Here is a 21,049-nt window from a genome sequence, read left to right on the forward strand (position 1 = left end):
CCCAAAGATTTAGAATGCCTAGAACCGTCTGTGTGGGCCCTCTGCACCACTGAATGTAGGAAAATCTCCCACAGTACTGTCCCCTCCATAGTGTGACTTAGCCAGCTGTATCCTTTCTGTGATGTCTACATGGCAGATTTCAAGGCTTTGCCACAGTTCAAGTCTCACTGCGCACTAGTTGGTTCTACAGGCTCACAAAGGAGCAATGCTTTAAGCCTTAGCGCTACAAGGAAGAGCAAGATGTTTTGTGAGGCAAAAAGCCTTGACACTAGTTATTAGTCTCCTAAGGACGCAGTGCTCAACGTTGTATTGCTGTACACAGAACACCCATACCAGGGGTATCTGATGCCCACTATGCTACTGCCAACATTTGTTGAGCATTTTATTCCCTGAACCCAGGGACAAACAGAAGAACTAGTTAAAACAACAAAGGAGGCAGGAATCTCCAGGATAGAAGTGAAGCCAAAATTCGAGAAAGCTCCTTCAACTGTTACAGTGTGGAAAGGGTTGCAGTCATGCATTTGGTGGTGAGGGTGCTGATTGTACCATAATCATTTCTGAGCCCAAGACACCCAGACAGCTATGGGCCTTGTTGGGTGCATTCTACTTAGGGAGCACAGAACGTGGCATCTACACACAGGGCAGCCCACTGATGGTTAAGTTCTGCAGCAGCTCATTGAGTGGGAAATTTATTAAGTGCCTATAAGTTGCATAGGAACTGTGATTTTCATTTGTCAATTGTAACTCAACTAAGAGGAAGGAACGAGGCTCCCATGGCAAAGATTTTATTTGACCACTTTTCCAATACGCTCATCTATGGCTCTCATTCACTCCCCAGCAAATGAAATAATAGTATTCATCTTTATAGTGGAATAAAGTTTCATTGCGTGTAATTATCAGATAGTCTTTTTAAACATACTATTCTTATCGATTATTTGGGAATTTCACATAATGTATTCCAATCACCCTCACTTCCCAGTCCTCCCACCCCCTTTCCCCCCTCATCCTCCAAAGAAATATTTAAAAAGTCCAATCTGTGTTATCCATATAGTCACTGGAGCATGGTCAAACTCCTGGTGGCCAAGTCCCTTAAAGAAAAGTGAGTCTTCCCTCCCCCCACCCCACCCCACCAGTAGCCATCCATTGTGGAGAACTGCACTTCAGCATCCTTAGCACAGTGTTTAAGAGTTCTCTTCCAGACGAGCCGCTGGCATCTGGCACTGTGGTTCCTGCATGAAAACAGTGGCTGGTGGGGCCTGGACCTACAACACCACTTCTGCCGTCACAGTGAAGTCTGCCACCAGGAGACTCAAGGAACTGAGAGACCAGTAGAAGCGCTACCTTTTGAGACTTGCCTAGCCTGCAATAAAAGGGTTAACTTACGTAAAAAAAAAAAAAAAAGAGTTCTCTTCCATGGCTTTCTGTCTAGATTGTTACTTTTTTTTTTTTTTTGAGAAGCTTTATTGGGTGTGGGTGGGTGTGGGGGGAGGAGTGTTGTCACAGAAGCCCTCTTTCTCAACTGCAGTCATCGATACCACTGCAGAAGAAGCCTTCTTGTCCTTGAGAGTAGACAGGAGTGCAGATCATGGACTTCTCATGAACATTCATTCACCCAGCCTCCGGTGTTGCCTTCAGTGTCAGCACGAGCCACAAACCTCAGCACGGTCTCGGCCACAGATAACCAACACGGTCCTCAGTGGCAGCCCGGACCATGGATGGCAATTGGCCTTAGGTGGTGGTAGCACAGACCACAAACATCATGGCCTCAGGTAGTAACCAGGCTACCCATACCTACATGGCCTCCAGCGGCATCACAGCCCACCACCATCAATGTGGTCCTCCGCATGGTTTCCAGTGGCAGTACAGACCGTGGACATCAGTATGGTGCTCTTCCACAGCTCGAGCCACAGATACCTACAAGGTTCCCAGCAGCCACCTGGCCCAGGGACATCAACTCAGCCTCAGGCAGCAGTATAGGCCATGCTTATCAACAAGGTCTCTAGTGGCAGCTTGGGCCTCAGGCCATCGACATAGTTCAGCCTCTGTCCACAGTGTAAGTACCACTCTGATCCCATCCTCCATTCTTCCTACTCCTTCATTGTAAATTCGTTTGTCACAGTGGCATTGGTCCAGCAGCTTGTAAATGGAGTAGATTGACAGACTGGAGGAGCTGGTTGAGGCCACCTGGTCAGGCTGCCACAGGCAGAGTGCTCTTCTTTTATAGATGATCTTTAACCATTTATCTGTTAACGGACATCTAGGCTGATTCTATTTCCTTTTTGTTGTGATAGTGTCACAATAAACGGATGTACAGATGTCATGGGGGTGTGTTGACATCCTTGGTCACAGAGTTGTTCTGTTTTTAACTTTCTAAGGTACTTGTATACTGCTATCTACGTGTGGTGTATAAAGGTCCCTTTCCCTACATCCTGCTCAGCATCTGGTGTCACTTATTTTCTTTATGGCCTTGGTAAGAAGAACTCCCAGGGTAGTTTAACTTGTGCTTACCTGGTGGCTAAGGGTGGTGAGAAAATTCTCAGGGGCTTTGGCCACTTAGACTTCATTGTCTTGGAACTTTGTGTATATTCTGTTAGCCTGTTTGTTCATTGGGTTGTCCCATTTCTTGGTCAAGTTTTCTTTTGTTTTGTTTTTTTTTCTCTTTACGTTCTGGATGTTAAGATGTTAATTCTGTGTCATAAATATAGATAGCAGAGCTTCTCTCCTGTTCTGTGGACTGTCCTGTTTCCCTTTCTGTCTAGAAGCTTTCTAGGTCCATGCTGTCCTGTTTGTCGGTGCTTGGTGTTATTTCTTGAGTTGTAGAAAACTTTTCAGAAAGGCAGTGCCTATGCCTGCATCCTAAAGTGCTTTCTTCTAAAAGTTCCAAAGTTTTGGTTCTCATGTGGATGTCTTTTCTCTATGCTGTGTTGATTTCTATAAGGGTGTGTGGCAGTTTTGACTTTCTCCACACAGAAATGCAGTTTCCTGAGCGCTGTGCTTGAAGAGATACATTCTTTGCCTTGCATGCTTTTGGCATCCTTGTCAAGGATTGGGTAACTGAACAGTTTTATGGGTGAGTTGGTGTTCCCTCCTTCCACTGGATGACCCAAACTTTGTCCTGCCTACAAAAAAAAAAAATATATATATATATAAAGATAAATATAGAGCAGAGATTGAGGGAATGACTGGCCCAACTTGAGACCCATCAACAGGAGAGAGCTACCCCCTGATGCTGTTGATGACACTCTACTATGCGTGCAGTTAGGAGCCTAGCATACGTGTCTTCTGAGAGGATTCTCCCAGTAGCTGATGGAAACAGATGCAGAGACCCACAGCCACACAATAGGCTGAACTCAGGGAGTTTTGTTGAAGAGTGGGAGGAAGGACTGAAGGAGCCAGAGGAGTCAAGGACACCACAAGGAGACCTGCAGAGTAAATTAACCTGTGCCCATGGGGACTCACAGAGACTGAGCCACCAATCAAAGAGCTTACATAGCCCAGACCTAGACCCCCTACACATATGTAACAGATGTGCAGCAGGGTCATCATGTGAGTCCCCTAATATTGGAAGTAGGGGCTGTCTCTGACTCTGCTGCCTGCCTTTGGATCCCTTTCCCTTAGCTGGGAGACCTTGTCTGGCCTCAGTGGGAGAGGATGCACTTAGTTCTGCTGTGACTTGAGGTTCCAGGGAGGGTTAGTAACCCTCTCCTCTGAAGGGAAGTAGAAGGGGTAGAGGATGGGAGTGTGAGAGCATAACTGGGTGGAGATGGGGGAGGAGGGTGGTGTCTAGCTGCAAAGTAATTACATAAATAAATAAATAAATAAATAACTGGGTACCTCGGACTATGTGGGTTTTCTTATGGGTCCTTGTATTCCTTTGCTATCTGGGCTTCTAGGCCAGTACTGTGCCATTTTTATTACTGCGACTTCATAGCTTACTCTGAGATGAGGTACTCCAGTGCCTCTAGCATTGCCCTTTGTGCTCAGCGTTGCCTTGCCTATCCAGAATATTCTGTGCTTATAAGTAAATTTTAATATTTTTTCTAGTTTTTTTAAAAGAATGTTATTAGAAGTTTCATGCGGACTACACTGGGTCTTCTGATGGGTTTTGGTCATTTTTACTATGTTATAAAATCTACCATTCCATGAACATGAGAGGTCTTTCTATCTTTTCTTATCTCTTTCATTTTTTTTATTCCTAGTTTCTTCAGGGATTTTATCATAAGAGGATTTTTCCCCTGCATTTACTGAGAAGATGGTGTGATTTCTGTCTTTTGAGTCTACTATCATAATTATATTTATTCATTTGGACAACTTGAGTTATCTTCATATTCCTGAAATGAAGCTTACTTGGTATTGGTTCATAATCTTTTGGATATATAGCTGAATTCTTTGAAAGTATTTTATTGAGAGTTTCTGCATCCAGTCCAACAGGACCCTCTCCTCTCCTTTCCCTCCCTCCCTCCCTCCCTCCCTCCCTTTCATTTCTTCTGTCTCTATCCCCTCCACGCCATTCTATCCTTATCCAGTTTTGGTACGAAGGGCAAGTTACCTTCCTAAAATGAGTTTGGCAGTGAGCTTTCTAATTCTAGTTAGGCACTAGTCTGAGGAACACTGGTTATGAGTTCATCTTTAAAGGTTTGATGGAATTCAGTGGTAAATCAATCTGTCTAGGCCTAATTTTTCTTTTCCTTTCCTTTCCTTTACTTTTTTAACTTGGGAGATTTACTACTACTACTACTGCTGCTACTTCAGTACCATTGCTGGCTACGTAACTGCTTAGGTTGTTGGTTTTCTCTTGGTTTTATTGTAGTAGGTCATGAAAAATTTCCATTTTTTCTGGGTTTTCCAATTGGGGAAAAAAGTGTGATGGCTAATCTAATGTTAGCTTGACAGGATCTGGACCCAGTTAAGAGACACTCCTCTGTGTATGTCTCCAAGGGAATTCCCCAAAAGGATTAACCTAGACAAGAGAAGGTTCCTTCAGAGTGGGTGGCATCTTCAGGTACCTGCCTGGCTTCTTTCCACTCTGGGAACACCTGCCCTGGAGCACCTGTCCTAGAGCACATGCCCTGGAGCACTTGCCACGGTGCTGTCACTGCTGCCACTATCCTTTGCAGACACTGGAACCAGCTTTCTTGGCCCCTAACGTGGACTCAGGAGCCATGGCCTCTCAGGAACCCTTTAGGCATTCAGTGGCAGATTGATACCACTGAGGCATCCAGCCTTGTGGGCTGAGCAACTTCTGGGTTCTCAGTCCCTCTGCCATTGTTGGAATACCCAGCCCATTAGCCAGTCTAATGTAATATATATTCATTCTATTAGGCCTCTTACTGTAAGGAAACATGACCAATGTGATATGATTTTAAAATAGGCCATATTGACCCTATAGACATTTCACTCGTATCTTCTTTAATTTTCCTTCATAATTTTAATATTTTGGATTATCGCCATCTTTTAGTTGGTTTAGATAGTCTGATTGTCCATCCATCTGTCACCATCTTAGAGACAAGATGTGACACTGTAATTATGGAAGGAACTGCACCTGGCATTTTCTAGAATGTTCTGTGCAATTTTCAACAGCAGATAGAGACTGAGAGCAGACATTCAGATGCCAGAAACCCTGATAGAACCCCAGAACTCCACACTATGGGTTGTTTGCTCTGATTTGAACATTGTGAAACCTCCTCCCATAGTATTGATTTTTCTGGTTGTACTGCCTTAGATGCAAGGTTGAAGCTGTGTGCTTTCAGCTCAGACAGAGCAGAGGAGATAGTGTCAACTTTAATTCCTGTGTTTTTCCAAACACAAAGAATAGGCCAAAGGTCATAAGTGGAAATTAAATAAAAATGGAAAACAGATGTTTGGAAGCTCACTGGTAATGGAAACATTAAAGCAATGAAAATTATTAAAAAGAAAACACACCTAAAAATATGCACACATCCCAGAAAGCGGAGGTCTTAGGAAGGTTTTGTTTTCATAATGATGTGTTTTAAAAATCCCGACTTAATATTTCCTGCAGTGATTTAATTTCTTATGTTTTCTTCCTTCTCTATCTCAAGGCAGAATGCAGCAGCTGGCAGGACCTACCCTCTGTGACATCCTGAATAGTCGATGTACCCAAAGCACACAGTGTCATAACCAGAGTTCAGCTGAAAAAGGACGTTTGTCTTCCGATTGGCAGCTTGCCACTTTCAAAGGTTCATTGATTCTTAAACCAGCTTCCTGTTCAGACCTGTGCATGTGACCTGGGCATGATGAGGGACAAGTCTGTTCTGGGGAAACAGCTGCTGAGGCAGAATTTCATTTAGATTATAATGCACATCTCAATTTCAGAACCCCCCCCCCCTTCTGCATTTAAAAGGAAGCTCTGTTTTGGTGTGTGCCAAATTTTATTGCTGATCTCCAGCCAATAAAAGAAGATGTTACAAAGTCAGTTGAAATACCTAACTCTATATGTGATATTTTGGAATGTTATAAGCAAATATGCAACGAACAGCTCAAATCTGCCCTGAAGCTTTTGCCTGTATTATCTTTTGAAAAGTCAGACGAGTCATAAAGCAAAACCAAAACCATATTGTAACACGACGGAGAAAGTTCTAGCATTTAAAGTAAAGCCAGAAAAGAGAGACGAGCAAGGATACACATCCTCCCAGCATGTCTCCTAGCCATGGGCTCCCACGGAGTCTTCCCGGTGCCTCTGTGCATCTGTGCTGCTTAAGATCGACCAACTGACTGAGACGATGGCAAAGGGGGGGCTGGTACACCTCGGCAGCGGCGGCGGCGGCAGGTATGTAATTAAGAGGAGGTAATTAAGGATTATTGCCCGGTGTGCTGACAGTAGGCATGTAATTACGAGGAAAGAAGAGTCAGTGCAGGGACCAGGATGTGAATGCCAAAGTATGCTCGGAAACCTGGACCCTGAAATCACTTCCTCTGTGGGAGGCGGGCATTCCAGTCTCGGGCATTAAGGGCTGTGCTGGCAGAGACCAAGGGTGAGCCCAGAACCCCGAGACCAGCCTCAGCCAATCATCCGGTCTTCTTGTTGCTCACCCCACCCTCCCAGACACAGTCCAGGACATTCCATTTTTTATGTGTGTTTGTATTTTCTCAGGAATAGACACATTAACAGGATGGGTTTAACCATAGTTCAGTTTATTTATGATCCTCTGGTTAAATGTTAATAGCCTCAAGTCAAGTATCTAACACAAGAATTTGGAGCCGGGGACTTTGCAAGCTGTGTCTAGTGACCATTCAATAGCATTAACATCCAGCTGTTTATTTTATTGTGTTGTCTTTTTAATTACACATGTGGAGGGGGTTAGGAGGTACATGTCCATGAGAGTCCACTGTGCGTTGATCCTGCCTCGGACAGCAGCAGTCTTTATTAAGACATATCAACATTATTCTATAATTGCTTCTTCCGGGTGGCCAGCTGTGGTCCCTGAAGGCCGATCAACTAGAACCGGATGGATTTTTAGCCCCTATTCAACAGCGCTGGCCAAATGCTCTCGTTCCACAGGATGCCGAGGTAAAGTTCATCTTATATGTAGACGAAGTTCCAGAGAAGTTTACCTGTCAGTCTTCAGGCGGAACATCCAGACTATGGGCTGAACCTATGGGGGTGGTGGGGGTGGGGGAAGACAGAAGAGGAGTCAAGTCAGCAAAAACAAAACAAAGAGCTCCCCCCTCCTCCACCCCCTTCCCCTCCCCACACCCTGAGTCCCTGTGCAGACTTTTACAACTGTCGGGGCAAACCTTCTTCAAGTGTAGTGGTCTCCACCCTGGGGCATGCAAGAAGCTTTTGGTCCGCCCATTTCTGTTTGCCCATTCCGTCCATACACTCTTGATATGATGAATTTTTCATCAAGTTTGGAAAGACAATCCCTGTCCTATTTTTACCTTTTGGAAGAAGTATATTGCCTTAATAAGAGCACCGGCTCATTTCCCGTGTGCATCCAGATTCAGAGCACATTCCTGGATGGCGATCTACCAAACAGAAACACACTTCTGGAGAAAGGCCTATTATTCTAAAAAATTTAATGACCCAGAAGCAAAATTTTTTTTTGGTTCTTAAGTTCTAGATATGTAAATGCTTAACTTCAGATTTCAAGGGCCAAGACTTCTATGATGGAAGTGGGCCAAGTACGAGTGACGTGTAGGCCGTGTTTGTGAATGGCTGGCCAAGATCTCCTGAAGCCGCTTACCATTAACTAGTCTGAAATGACTTCCTTTGCGTCTTTGGAACTCCACTGCAATTTGCATGTACAAATGTTGAATGAACTTAGTTTCTATCAATCAGATTCTGTGTCCAGGCTTTTTGAAGTGTGTTCAGTTGCTTCTGCGTTTTCTGTAGCCTTCCCTTACCAAGGGATGGTCTCACCGTATCCCAGTGAACTCAACATGTTTGTCTGCCAGACAGAGCACACACAAGCGGCACACTCTGCCAAGGTTTAAACGCCATTTCTCTTTTCCTTTATCCCAGTAATTCATGGCATCTTCAGTTTGGGGTTCATACTTTCTGCCTCCTTTGTGCCTCATATCACAGTTAAAAATTGTTACTGGGTAACGGGTCAATCTTCAGCTGAGCCTCTGCTGTGTGCTGGAGGCATGGGTAGCTGGGGACCTGAAAGCATGCTGTTGTAAAGGCAAAGCAAGGCTTGTTCTGTGTTCCTAACACTTGAGCCTCTAAAAGCGTCCAAGAGAAAAAATTGTTTTCCAACCTTAGAGGCTGCTGGATGACGACCTTGCTTGTGGGAGAGCACGGGAAAGTCTTTCCCCTACCTGCCACGTGTGGTGAGGAGGAGAGCGTGCTTACCCCTCACTCTGCAGGTGTGGGATATGCAGAAGAGGCTGTGGAGCCTCTCTCTATCCCTTCCCTCACACTTCCCCACTGGCTGGCAGAAGTGGGGGAGAAACAGAGCAGACACTGTGATGGGTTTTCAGGATCTACCTGGTATTGCAGCCGCATGGACAGGGCTGAGCTTTCTGGTGCCCTCTCCATAATTCTTCAGCTCTGCTTTTCACATTTAGGCACATGCCAGAGAGAAACCTGGAACCTTGTGGTGGGTCTGTATTTTCAATGCAGGGAAGTATTTCCTAGGCCTGCAGAAAAGTGTGGCTTTATTAATAAAAAAAAAATAATCGCATAGTGAAGAAATGACCCACAGACTGTGCTAAAATGTTTTCAAATTACACTACAGACAAGGAGCTAATATCCATCATATAAAAAGAACTCAAACTTCTCAACAACAAGGACCAAAATGTTAAATACTAAAATAGACAGAGGACCAAAATAGACCATGCACAGAGGCCAGTGGATGACTGAAAACACATTAAGCAATATCAAGTGACTTAAGGAGGTCTGAAGTAGAAAGGCCACAGATTCAAAACCTGGCAACTAAAAAACAAAAAAGGTAGAGGATGGTTGAGTTCCTAGTACACTAAACAAATGAAGAAAACCTTTTCCTCAGACTGGAACCACGGGGCTGACAAGATGGATCAGTGGTAAAGGTGCTTGCTGCCAAGCCTGACAACCTATGTTCAACCCCCAGCAACACAGATGAAAGGAGGGAACCAACGTACCAAGTTGTCTTCTGATGCCAGACCTGTGCTGTACATGTGTGCCCCCACCTCTCACAAAATAAATACATTGAAAACATGGAATCAGAGCCGGTCAATGGTGGCACCTGCCTTTAATCTCAGCACTCAGGAAGCAAAGGCAGGCGGATCTCTGTGAGTTCGAGGCCAGCCTGGTCTACTAAAGGAGACCAGGACAGCAAAGGCTACACAGAGAAACCCTGTCTCGGAAAGGAGGGCTTGTGAGTTTTGGTGCCAATTATTCTATGTGTAAGTCAAAGGAAATTAGATAAGGAGACATAAGACCTGTATAAAGAAATTGCCATAGTCACAAGAGGACTGCTAGTTGATTGAAACTTAGGGAAGAATTTTTCAGTCAGAACAACAGGTGTGTGCAAAGATGTGGAGAAAAGAAGGTCATGACCCCTAGGGATATGGGCAAGCAGAGTGAAGATGGGGAGGCAGGAAATACTGGTCCTCAAAGGAGTGCGGCTTTCTACAGTCCTCTAGAGAGATGGACGCTGATGCTAAAGAAAGCCATTGCAACACATGGGGTGAGGATGTGGCCAAATTCAGTGTTTAGAAGAATCACACAATGGAAATGCGATGAAATTCAAAGCGGAAAGACCATTTGGAAAGTCTCTGTTTGTTTCTCTTTTGATGTTTGTTGTGGTTCAGCTGACTGCTGGGAAAGTGGCTGGGAACCAAGTTGAAGAGCCAATGATCTATGTGAGTAGTGTGTGTCCATATGTAACAAGATTTGTGGGTGTTAGATGTGGAATTGAGAAGTAGAATTTAACTTGGAACAGGTTTAACTCCTGTGGGGTATTCAGGTAGGAAATTCTAGAACATTAGGTTTGAAGGCAATGGATCTTGAGTTTAGAGTCTGATTGGGGAAGCACTATAGTGGTCCAGGAGCTGAGGGAAGATGACTGAGATTATCACTTCAGAGGCCAGAGCGCTCAGCTCTTCAGAAGAGGTCCTCTGGGTATTGTTGTTGTTGTTGTTGTTGGTGGTGGTATGTCAGCAAAGCCACTGGGAAGAATTGGTGAGCAGTAAGAGGAAAATTCAGAGGGAATAGAGCTACAGAGGCAGCAGGAGGATAGAGCTTGTCTGGGGGAGTGTTCTCAATCGTCTGATACTAACAAAGAAAGACCGTGTTGAAAAGAAACGAATAATCTTATGGCAATTTCTTGATAATGCTGTTACTAGGGACCAAGAGTTATGTAAGGGGACTGAGCTGGCCAGGATAAAGCAGAGGTTGTGTGTTCTGGACAGCAGCTGAGCTTAGGTGTTGTGTAAAGAATACGCAAAGAATAGGGCTCACTTGGGCCCTCTCTTGACTGTTTCATTATTTTGCCTTCCTCATGTTTTGAAAAGCAGTGAATTCAGAGGTAGGGAAGATGGCTCAGCAGGGAAAAGTGTCTGTTAGGCAAGCATGAGGACCCAAGTTCAAATCACTAGACCTCATATAAAAAATTCAGGTGTGGTCCTATATACTGTATACTGTAGTATACATGTCTTGTATACTGTAGGTCATGTGTACTGTCACATCAGTGCTGTGGTAAGGACAATGACAGAAGGGTGGCTGGGACCTGCTGGTTATCAGCTTAGATCCAGCGTTAGTGAGAGACCCGGGAATAAGAAAGTGATAAAGAGAGACATCCAACACCTTCCTTTGTACTCTGCATGTGTGTGTGTGTACAATCCTATGAATCCAGACATGTCCATACACGTGTACACCACACACAAGAGAGAAAAAGGAAAAAGTTAAGGCACAGAGCTTAATACCTAACTTCATATTGAGATTAGACTCCTTGAATTGATTATCCAGTAGCTTTTTTTTTTTATCCAGTAGAGATCTGTTTGCAGCAATCCTGGGGCTCTGAGTAAGGGTAGCCACTGTCAGCCAGACTATAATCCAGCCAGCCTTCTCTCTTGTCTGTTGCTGTGATGAAAAACTACGATCGAGGGAAAGCTGGTGAGGGAAGGGTTTATGTCCTCTTGTACTTCAGGCCACAATCCGTCACTGAGGAAAGTCAGAGCAGGAACTGAGGCAGAGACCATGGAAGGATGCAGCTTCCAAGATCTTGCTAGGCTTACATTCAGCTAGCTTTCTCCTGTAGCACACGACTACTTGCCTAAAGATGGTACTACCTACAGTGGTGTTGTGTGGCAGACCTGGAAAGACATGAGATACAGCTCTACTCACCCCAGATAGCAAGCCATGACAGAACAAAGTATGGATACCACTAAAGTTTTACTGAGGCTACTTACGGGAACAGAAATGGCTCAAAGACAACCACACCACCAAGGCCCACTTTAGCACGGGTGACAGCTCATAAAAGCTGGAAATCTGGAGCACACTGTGTATGACTGAGAACTCTAGAGAGATCTCTAGTCTATTCCTGGAGTCTGCACTAAGGGATGGAGTCCGTTGTTGATGCAAACACATAGGAATTTATTAAGCTGACATGATGGGGTCTGTCCAGCTCTTTCAAGCTGCAGACCCCAAGAAGCAGAGGCATGGGGCTTTTTATAGGTTTTAGACAAAGAAATGAGTTTTACAGTATGTGATTGGTTGGCATTTGGGCAGAAAAGCTGAAAGCAGGGAGTTATAAACCTTGGCATTTCGTGGTTGGATAATGGGTGGAGGGGCAAGATGACCTAGGGAAGAGATTGATTGAAGCAGTCACAGGGTCCGTTTAGGAACTTTTTTAGTTGCAGAGGGGTAGTGGAAAATTTTAAACACAGCTGGTTGTCCTTGAGTCCAGCTGGACCCTGAGCATAGACTGAGACCTTGAGTCAAGTTGGACTCTTCAAGGTTTTTCCTGTCCTTGGCGCTCGCGCGGGTGCGCGCGCGCGCGCGCGCGCGCGCGCGCACACACACACACACACACACACACACAGAGCAATCTGATATTCGACTGTCCTTGGTTCAAGCTGGACCCTCTAGAAAGTTACATGCTTTGGCCTTAATGGGGGTCCTTAAGGGAAGGCTGGGTAGGCCAACTTTTTCTAGATTTTTGGCCTTAATGGAGGTCCTTAAGGAGGCTGGTTCCTATAACTGCACACCCTGCAGGCAGCTCAACAGGTTGGAGAGTGTCTTTGCCAAGGGATTCAGTTGGTCTAAACCTCTCCTGGCAGCTTCTGTGGTTTTTGCTTTTTCCAGGCGACTTGTCAGGTCTCAGAGTCTATGCAACTTGGCTTTTATGAATTTTCTTTGCAGGTTAGCTTGTCTGAGAATGACTCAGCAGTTTGGTTTGTTTACTCTGGGAGGGAGGGGCCTAGTGAATCTGGTTGGTTTCAGGGACTTCCTGAAGCTATTTTTGAGTTGTTTATCCTCCTGCTTAAGGAGCCTCAGTGCAGGATAGACTGCTTTGTTCTGGAGGAAACTGTTACATAACAAAGGGCAGATCTTCTTCAGAGAGAGAGAGAGAGAGAGAGAGAGAGAGAGAGAGAGAGAGAGAGAGAACAAAATAAATAACCAGGAAACAGGTTGTTCCAAGGTAGAGCAATTTAGTTATTTTGTGTAGACTGCTATTTAAGAAAATGGTGTTCCATGGTAAATGCTTTGTTCACTTATCCCACTGTTCCAGCAAAGCAGTCTTGAAGGGCTAAGAAGTTACACCTAATTTCACTGTAACCTTGAATGTAGTTATTTTTAGCCTAACTAGGGAGGACTTGACCCAACCCTGTTTCATGAAAATGATCCTTATTTTTCTTCTGTGAACCTTTGGCCTCTTGTTGAAAATGAATGTCTCTTCAAGGCTGCTTTCACATACTTTCCCCTTCATCATTCTCTGCCTTTGGAAGCCTGCCTGAACTGCCATGGCTAGTGACAAGCTTCTACTCAAGTGAGTTACAGGACACTGATTTACAAACACATCCAGGTGTCTATAATTTTGAGTTCCCATTAAACAGTTGACTCTGCTGTTGAGTTATTTCTGTTATGAGGAAGTATATTACATTTAGTTAAAAAAAAAAACCCTGGTGAGGGGCAGAAAGTCAGGACTACAGAAATCAGAGAAGAGACCACCATTAGATAGCACTATCAAAGCTCTCTCAGAAATACTGCTAAATCTGTGTTCGGCTCCCTGCAGTAGCTGCCCTTGCCTTTGAACAAGGCTACTAACGATTTGGGGGGTTGTCTGTCTTTTGGGTCATGGTGTTGCTGTTTTCCATCGGGGTGAGATTTGTGCCCATCTCTCACAGCCTGGAGTGTGAGAGAGGACTCTGTTTAGGTGTAAACTGAGCAATCTCTGGGAAACCTTTTTCCAGCAGCCATGTGGGAGGCCATGTCTGATGGGCTGAACAGTGGACAGGGAAGAGAGGTGAGCCAGGGAATGTACCTGAGTGAACCAGTAAGTTGAGGAATCACGCATCCAAAAATGATGAGCTGACGAAAATAGAAATAGCCACCCTGGCTCGACAGTCTTAACTGATGGTCTGTTAAGTATTTTGAAAGCACTCCTGAAGCTTGCACGATACTTCCTACTCTTATATAGAGCGGTACTTATTGATTGAGATTTCCTAAACAACCAAACTATAATTGTTTGATGTAAAGGTTGAAAGCCAATGTTGGTTGTTAGTGGATTTTATGATGCTCCTTAATTAGCACTTCCAGGTATAATCAACACAGCTAAATCTGGAGTCAGCGAAGGAGAAGGGTTTAGTTTGTTCGCTTAGCCCATGTATGTTCTGTGTAATATTTGGAGCACACCTCAACAAGAGTGTGGAGCTACTTTTGAAAAGTTCAAAGTAACTGGGTCCCCTGGACTTTACTTACTCCTACCCACTGTCTTTGTGCAGCTTTACTCTAGAGCAGGAAAGCGCCTTCTAACAATGGTCTATTTTTTCCACTCTATGAAGTTGGACTGACCTTGTGGTTTTCTTCTTGCCCATAAAACACAGCCAAGGAGACACTGTGTGAACCAGAGCGTGCAGGCTGGGCTATCCTGTGGCTCGCATCTTCACTTTCCCAGAACCCTATAGCTATGTGTGTCAAAGGCTGAGATGCAGTTGCCAGGAGGAGCCACATGGGAAGAGAAGGCCCGGGTTTGATTAAAGAGGCCATTGCTGATCTCTTGGGAACCTCCTGATGAATATAACTTTCAAATGAACTAGGCAGACAAAATGAGCCAGCCAACCAAAGCACGGAGTGCTGGTAGAGATGCCACACTGGTGCTGGGATTTATTGTATTCTGCTGTTAGTTTTCTGCATAGCAGTGGATAATTGATATAGTTCTAGTCAGGACAAGCATTTAAAAATGTAAAATTTTAGGGCTTGGATCAGGCACAGTCTCTCTCCAGTGGGATGGGTAGACTAACAGCCTCTCAATGCAAAGCACAAGCCACATAAAACATTTTTAAAAACGTAGTTATGCCATTTGAACATGTTTGTATTGATAAAAGGAGGAAGATAATTAGGAATCAAGAGTGACAATGTAGGAACAGCCTGGAGGTTCTAGAAGGCCAGGACCGGAACTCATAACCAGGGGACAAGAAAGAGCAAAGGCCAGGAGATGACAGCCGCATTTCTTCTTGTTCAGGCCTACTTTTCAAATGTGCGAAGTACATATGAAGACCCACACAGGCCGTGGTCTGAAGACTGACAAATTCTATCTGAAGCCAGTGTTCCAGGCCAGGCACTAATTCCACTCAGGTCCCACAGTGCCCCCCTCAGGTCTACCCTGGGAATCATGAGGCTCACAAATGCCTCCTGCCTCCAGGCAGCCCCTCGTCCTCTTACAGTCCATACTGCCCTTCTGCAGCTCAGACAGGGGAGGAGAAGCCCAGGCCAGGTCAAAACCCGGACAGAAACGGAATAGACTAAGCGCACAGCCCACCTTTCCCAGGCTATTCACAAACACCTGCAGATCTGTGTGTACTCCCGAGGAGGAGGAGGAGGCATGGGCAGACAGTCTAAGGTACCCAGGAGTTGAAAGATGGGTAATAGAACTAACAGAACACAAACCCCAAGTTAACCGGGCATAGACTTGTGATACAGTGGGTTTAAAACCAATACATACTCTATCATACCCCATGCATACCAATCAGGCTTGGTTTTAAACCGTGCTTTCTGATAGTATATCACCTAGTTTTCTTGCTGCTTTGGCAAATTTTCTGACAGAAGCAACTCATGGGAGGAAGGATTTATTCGGGCTTATGGTTATCAGAGGTTCTCACCTCTCACAGTGGGGAAGGACATGTCCTTTGGAGACAGTGGCTGCTCCTATTGCATGCTATGCACAGGAAGAAGAGGGCTCAGGACCAGAACCAGGGATGATTATAGCCTCACAGGCTCACCCCTGGATACCCACTCCCACCAGTAAGGTCCTAGCTCCTAAGGTCCACACACACACAGAGAGACAAAAGCTTGAGACATGAGAGCGTGAAATTTTATGGAAGACATTTTAAATTCAAGCCGGTCCTGACCCTCTTAGACTCAGGGCTCTTTCACAATACAGAACACATTCCAGCTAGTTTCCAAAGTCCCGAGATTTCCAACAGCCTTAGAACTGTTCAAAAGACCAAAGGTCAGAGTCTCTTTTGAGATTCCAGGCAAATTCTTAGCCGTGAGCCTTATATGATCAGAGGTTACACATTACATACTAACAGTACACAATTATAGGGCAACCCCCCCCAAATGGTGAGGAACAGGGGTGTCAGAGGAAAATGAAGTCAAAGTGGGATGAAGCCCAGAGGACCATAGCTAAAGCTTACAGCTGGGTGCTTGATGTATGGGGCATGTGGTGGCATGAAGTGAGGTTGGGCAGCCCCACCTCTACATCCCTGCCATTTGTGGCCCATGTGTCCTCTCTCTTAAGTCATCTCCATTTGGTGCCAGCACCTTCCCTCAGCAAATGCTCCACGTTGCTGGCATCCAGCATCCTGTGGTCTCTATTGCAGCTTAGCCTTCTTCATCCTCCTTAAAACTTCTAGTCTTGCCTATGAGAGCTCTCCGTGGAGACGTTGACCCTACACTGCTCACCTTCACAGGCTTCTGCTGAAATCTTGGTACACGTTCTCTCCTGACCTCATGACTTTTGCTTTCCGCAGGTCTTTAAAATGCTAATTATGTGGAGACTAATTAAATAGTGACTACTACAGCAGCCTGCAGTGTCTAGGTGGTTGAGCCTGGAGATCACTTTCCTATGTGGCCCTGTGTGAGCAGTGTGTGCATGCAGTATCCTTTCGTGTCTCTTTAAGCGACAGTTGACATTTGTTACACCCTAGAGCCATTCCTGGGTGGGATGTTATCCTTGAGGCACCATTATTGTTGCCCCAATGCAGCATCCTCAATTTCTCTCTTATGTCCCTTATCTCTAAGGATTTCAGATAATTTGCTTCATCAGTGCCACTATTCTGTAGAGTGTTTAGTATGCTCATATTCCTTTCTCCACCAAACTGTATTTCCACAACTGTCTACACTGATTTTTTTCCCTCTCCTCTCTCATGAAACTGAAAAAATCTTGTCATCAATAACTGTGGCACTGCCTAACTCCCTGCTGTCTTGAATTTTCCTTTGTGAAATGATTTAGTTCATTAATTTTAAACGTTCATTCAAAATTTCACGACACAGATAAAACACAGTCAGATGGTTGGACAGAATGTGGCACGGTTAGGCCCTAGTCCAACTCCTTCCGGAGTCTCTGCTCCCACCTGAGTCCTCATGAGCACAGTCTTATGTCTACATCGCTGTCCGTCTTCTCCTCCTCCATATTGGCATGAGAACAGACCATTAGACGCAACTCTCAGAATCTTCAGGCTTTTCCACATTCCTCCCATGAGCCACTTCAAAGGCTAAAGAGCCTCCTGGCCAGGCTTACCACATCAATAACCCCACCCTTGGTACCAGTTCTTAGTATTAGTTTCCCCATCACTGTGACACTATCTGACAGAAACAGCTCGAAGGAGAAGAAGTTGGTTTGGGTTGTGAGCACAGAGGTCTCAGCTCACTGTGGTGGAGATGGCATGACGGCCGTGGCAGGAAGTTGTTTGACGTTGGGTGTGTGCGGCCCTGACTGTTCTTCTGACATGGATAGGAAACACTTAGGGCTGGAACCAACAGCAGGAATAATCTTTCATGTCTTGCCTTAGAAAGACCACTTCTACCAAGCAGGCTCGGCCTCTTCAAAACTCCACAGCTTTTCCAACAGACAGCTGGTGACAAAGCCTCAGAAACATGAACCTACAGACATTTTAGATTCAGACTGTTAGGTTGTAAGAATAATTATATTTTCCCTCATATCATTTACAAACCAAGTTTTATATAAATGAATATAGTGCATTAATTACACAAATGAATAAAAACTGATTATTCGCACTGGGTGTCTTGTGGTTACTATTGCTGTGATAAAACATCATGACCAAAGGCAAACTAGGGAGAAAAGGGTTTATTTGGCTTACACTTCCACATCACTGTTCACCACTGAAGGAAGTCAGGGCAGAAACTCAAACAGGGCAGGAACCTGGAGGCAGGCGCTGATGCAGAGGCTATACAGGGGTGCTGCCTACTGGATTGCTCCTCATGGTTTTTCTCAGCCTCCTTTCTTATAGAACCCAGCACCACCAGCCCAAGGGTAGCCCCATCCGCTGTGGGCTGGGGCCTCTCCCAATAATCACTAATTAAGAAAAGGCCCTATTTTTATGGAGGCATTTTCTCAGTTGGAGTTCTCTCCTGTCATGACTGTAGCTTGTGTAAAGTTGACAGAAAAACTAGCCAGCACACTGGGGAAAATCTAGGTTCTACAACATGTTCTGTTGAACTTATAAAGTGAAAGACTGCCGCACTTAGGCCTACATTGCATAAAGCAGAATTCACTGCAGTTATGTACAGGCACAAATGACGTGGGTGTAGGAATGATACTTTATGGCCAAAGTCGAGCGAACAAGTATTTCTATCACTAAACCCAGTATTGGGGCTTTAATTTCAAGACAGCATCTGCCATATATAATTCATCCTGTTGGTTTCAGTTGGATTTTATTTTCAGTTTTTAAATTTAATTTTACATGTGCTATGATTTTGTGGTTTTAAAAGCTATATTTTTTGGTTTAATGTTTCCCTTATACTGCATTTAACTATTTACCATTAAATTAACACTACAAGATGTTAGAATATATTTTTTCCAGTAAAAAGAGTCCCTTGTAATGTAACCAGTCGACAGTTCGATAATGTGTTAAACCAGTGTGGAAGTGTGAGGGTGAATTCAATACATGTAGCCCTTTCTCTTATGAGACACACAGTGGAAGGAGAAGAGAAAAACTAGACCATAAATTCAAATTAAGAAACATAGAAAAGGAAAGCAAAACAATTGTAAGACAGGGCTGCTCGAGAGCCTGGAGCACCGTGTAATAGAAGTACCAGAAAGACAAGCTACTCATGGAAAAGAGAGGATGCTGTCTTCTTCAAGTCTTTTCCTCATCTTAGGCTCACTTGGACTCCTGTTTTCATGGTATCAGGTGGGGCATCATCTTTCACTTATGAGAATAAGCAACTGTCCTAGGACCACAACGGGCCCAGCCCTCTCCCACTGATCACTAAGTAAGATAACGCCTTGTCTGCTTACAGATGGATCTTCTGGAGCCCTTTTCCCAATTGGAGTTCTTGTCTTTCAGATGACTGTGGCTTGTGTCAAGCTGACAGAAAACAAGCCGGCACACTGGGCTATAGGATAAGACACCATGTCTCTAAAAAACAGCCTTCCCCTCAAACAAAACAACAACAACAAAAAACTCAAAACCCAACCCTTCTCTAAAAATCCAATTTCCCCTCCAAAAAAACAAAAACAAAACAAACAAACAAACAAAATAATGACAACCCTAAAGTGACCAAACTAACCAAAACTGAAAGAAAAATTTCTGAAGCAGAATGGAAGGAACCGATACTCACTGTAATATTTGGGGAGAAGAAATAAAGAAGCATTCTAGAGTTCTCAGTTGCTGGATGGGTATGACCTGGTCTTGCCTAAGGGCACCGAGGTCTCAGACAATATGGGAACACACACAGTACCACTGCTGGCAGATTCCCCATGCTAGTTTTTTTTGCATACCTCTTGCCTTTCCACACAACTGTTAATTATAACTCCGAAGAAACCCCTCCCCTTTAATTACTGAAATCTTAGCTGTCCCTCGAGTTTCAATGTACAAGCTTCCTCCTCCAGGAAATGGTGAGGCCCCCAATCAGCTCCTCCCCTCCCCTCCCTGACTGCTTCTCTCTTGCATTTAATTTATCTGACGTTGTACATTGCTCTGTTGGGCGCAGAGCAAGTGTGTCTTGAGTAGCGCATGAGTCTGGATTCTATTAAGGATTAACTATCTGAAGGAGAGGTGGATGTGCTATATGGCGCTTTCACCGACATTCAATCACTAAAGCACAGTTTTCCGTTCTCCCAAGAGTGCTTTATGAAAACTCATTTTTAACTGACACCCCAATGCATATCGGCAGTTGTACCTCTGTGCACATTGAACTGAATTTAGCTTTAAGAAATGTATTTGAAGTTTATACTAAATGGGGCTCACTAGGATTTGGTTGGGCAGTTCCTGTCTCTTTTTAACTGTCATCCTTAAAGCATTTGAATAGATTAAAAATTAATCCACATGACACAGATTCATTAGAGAAAGCCAGTCAAACTTAAATAGTGGCATGCACACCGAGAATCCTTGTCAAGTGTTAGTTATGTTGATGCCTGTGGAGCTCAGCCTGTGCCCTGCTGAAAGGTAAAATAGAAAACTATAGCTGTACAAAATGTATTACATAAAAGAATAGCTTTCGGAAGCTTGTGCGTTGCCCTGAGTGACACCACTGTACAAAACTCAGTGTCCTCCATTTTGAGTGAGACTCTTTCTGTGTTTTCTTTGTGAAGGGAGGTTGCTATTTGCCCAGTGTAAACCACCAGGTCAAACTGATAAATAAATCACTTATAAACAATTTTACTAAATGTGAACTTAGAAATTAAATCGGTAACACAAGACCATGTGTGTATCACATCCGTATGAAGTGTGGCTTGTAGGCTTCTCAGACATGTAGGTCAACAAAGGATGGGCCCCTAGAATACACCACTGACCAACACATGTGTCATGGGTTGTCAGGCAACAACTTCCTGGCGTGGTCCTATGGCTTCATCTCAGCACGGTCCCCTGGTTGATGCAGCTGCTCAAATGACCCATTCTCCAGATCCAACCCTGTTCCTTGAACCACATCCTTGTACGAAAGGGTCCTTAATGTCAGTGCCTTACCTGACTGCCTCCAGCAACTCTGTGCATCTGTACCAGCTCCCCTCTTCATTCCCTTCCCCTCCCCCTCACATGACAGGATTTTCCTAACACAGCCTGCCCTGTCACCCACTAAGCCATCTTGCCAACAAGAAGTACGCTTTTATAAGGTTTTAGTACACATCTTTATTACTTTAAAATACTGTGTTTTTATTTCTTCATTAATAAGCAAGCAAATAACAGAGTTACTCAGATA

The 21,049-nt window shown here is 44.4% G+C and overlaps 1 protein-coding gene and 1 long non-coding RNA gene across 2 annotated transcripts in view; one reads left to right on the forward strand and one right to left on the reverse strand.

The window, feature by feature from the left end:
- LOC311590400 (uncharacterized protein) overlaps positions 1-21,049 on the forward strand; it is a 73,032-nt gene that overhangs the window by 41,785 nt on the left and 10,198 nt on the right. Inside the window, exon 5 of the mRNA XM_084769339.1 lies at positions 6,060-6,787. Within this exon, the coding sequence (XP_084625465.1) occupies positions 6,741-6,787 (47 nt within the window). The 5' untranslated portion in view covers positions 6,060-6,740. The remainder of the gene's footprint in view (positions 1-6,059; positions 6,788-21,049) is intronic.
- On the reverse strand, positions 15,977-19,781 carry LOC311590402. The gene is made up of 2 exons (XR_014776864.1): positions 19,472-19,781; positions 15,977-17,770 (listed from the first exon to the last, which is right to left on the reverse strand). It is a non-coding gene; the product is annotated as an uncharacterized lncRNA (long non-coding RNA).

This window comes from Acomys minous (assembly GCF_964271855.1).
Source record: "Acomys minous genome assembly, chromosome: 19".
Classification (NCBI taxonomy): Eukaryota; Metazoa; Chordata; class Mammalia; order Rodentia; family Muridae; genus Acomys; species Acomys minous.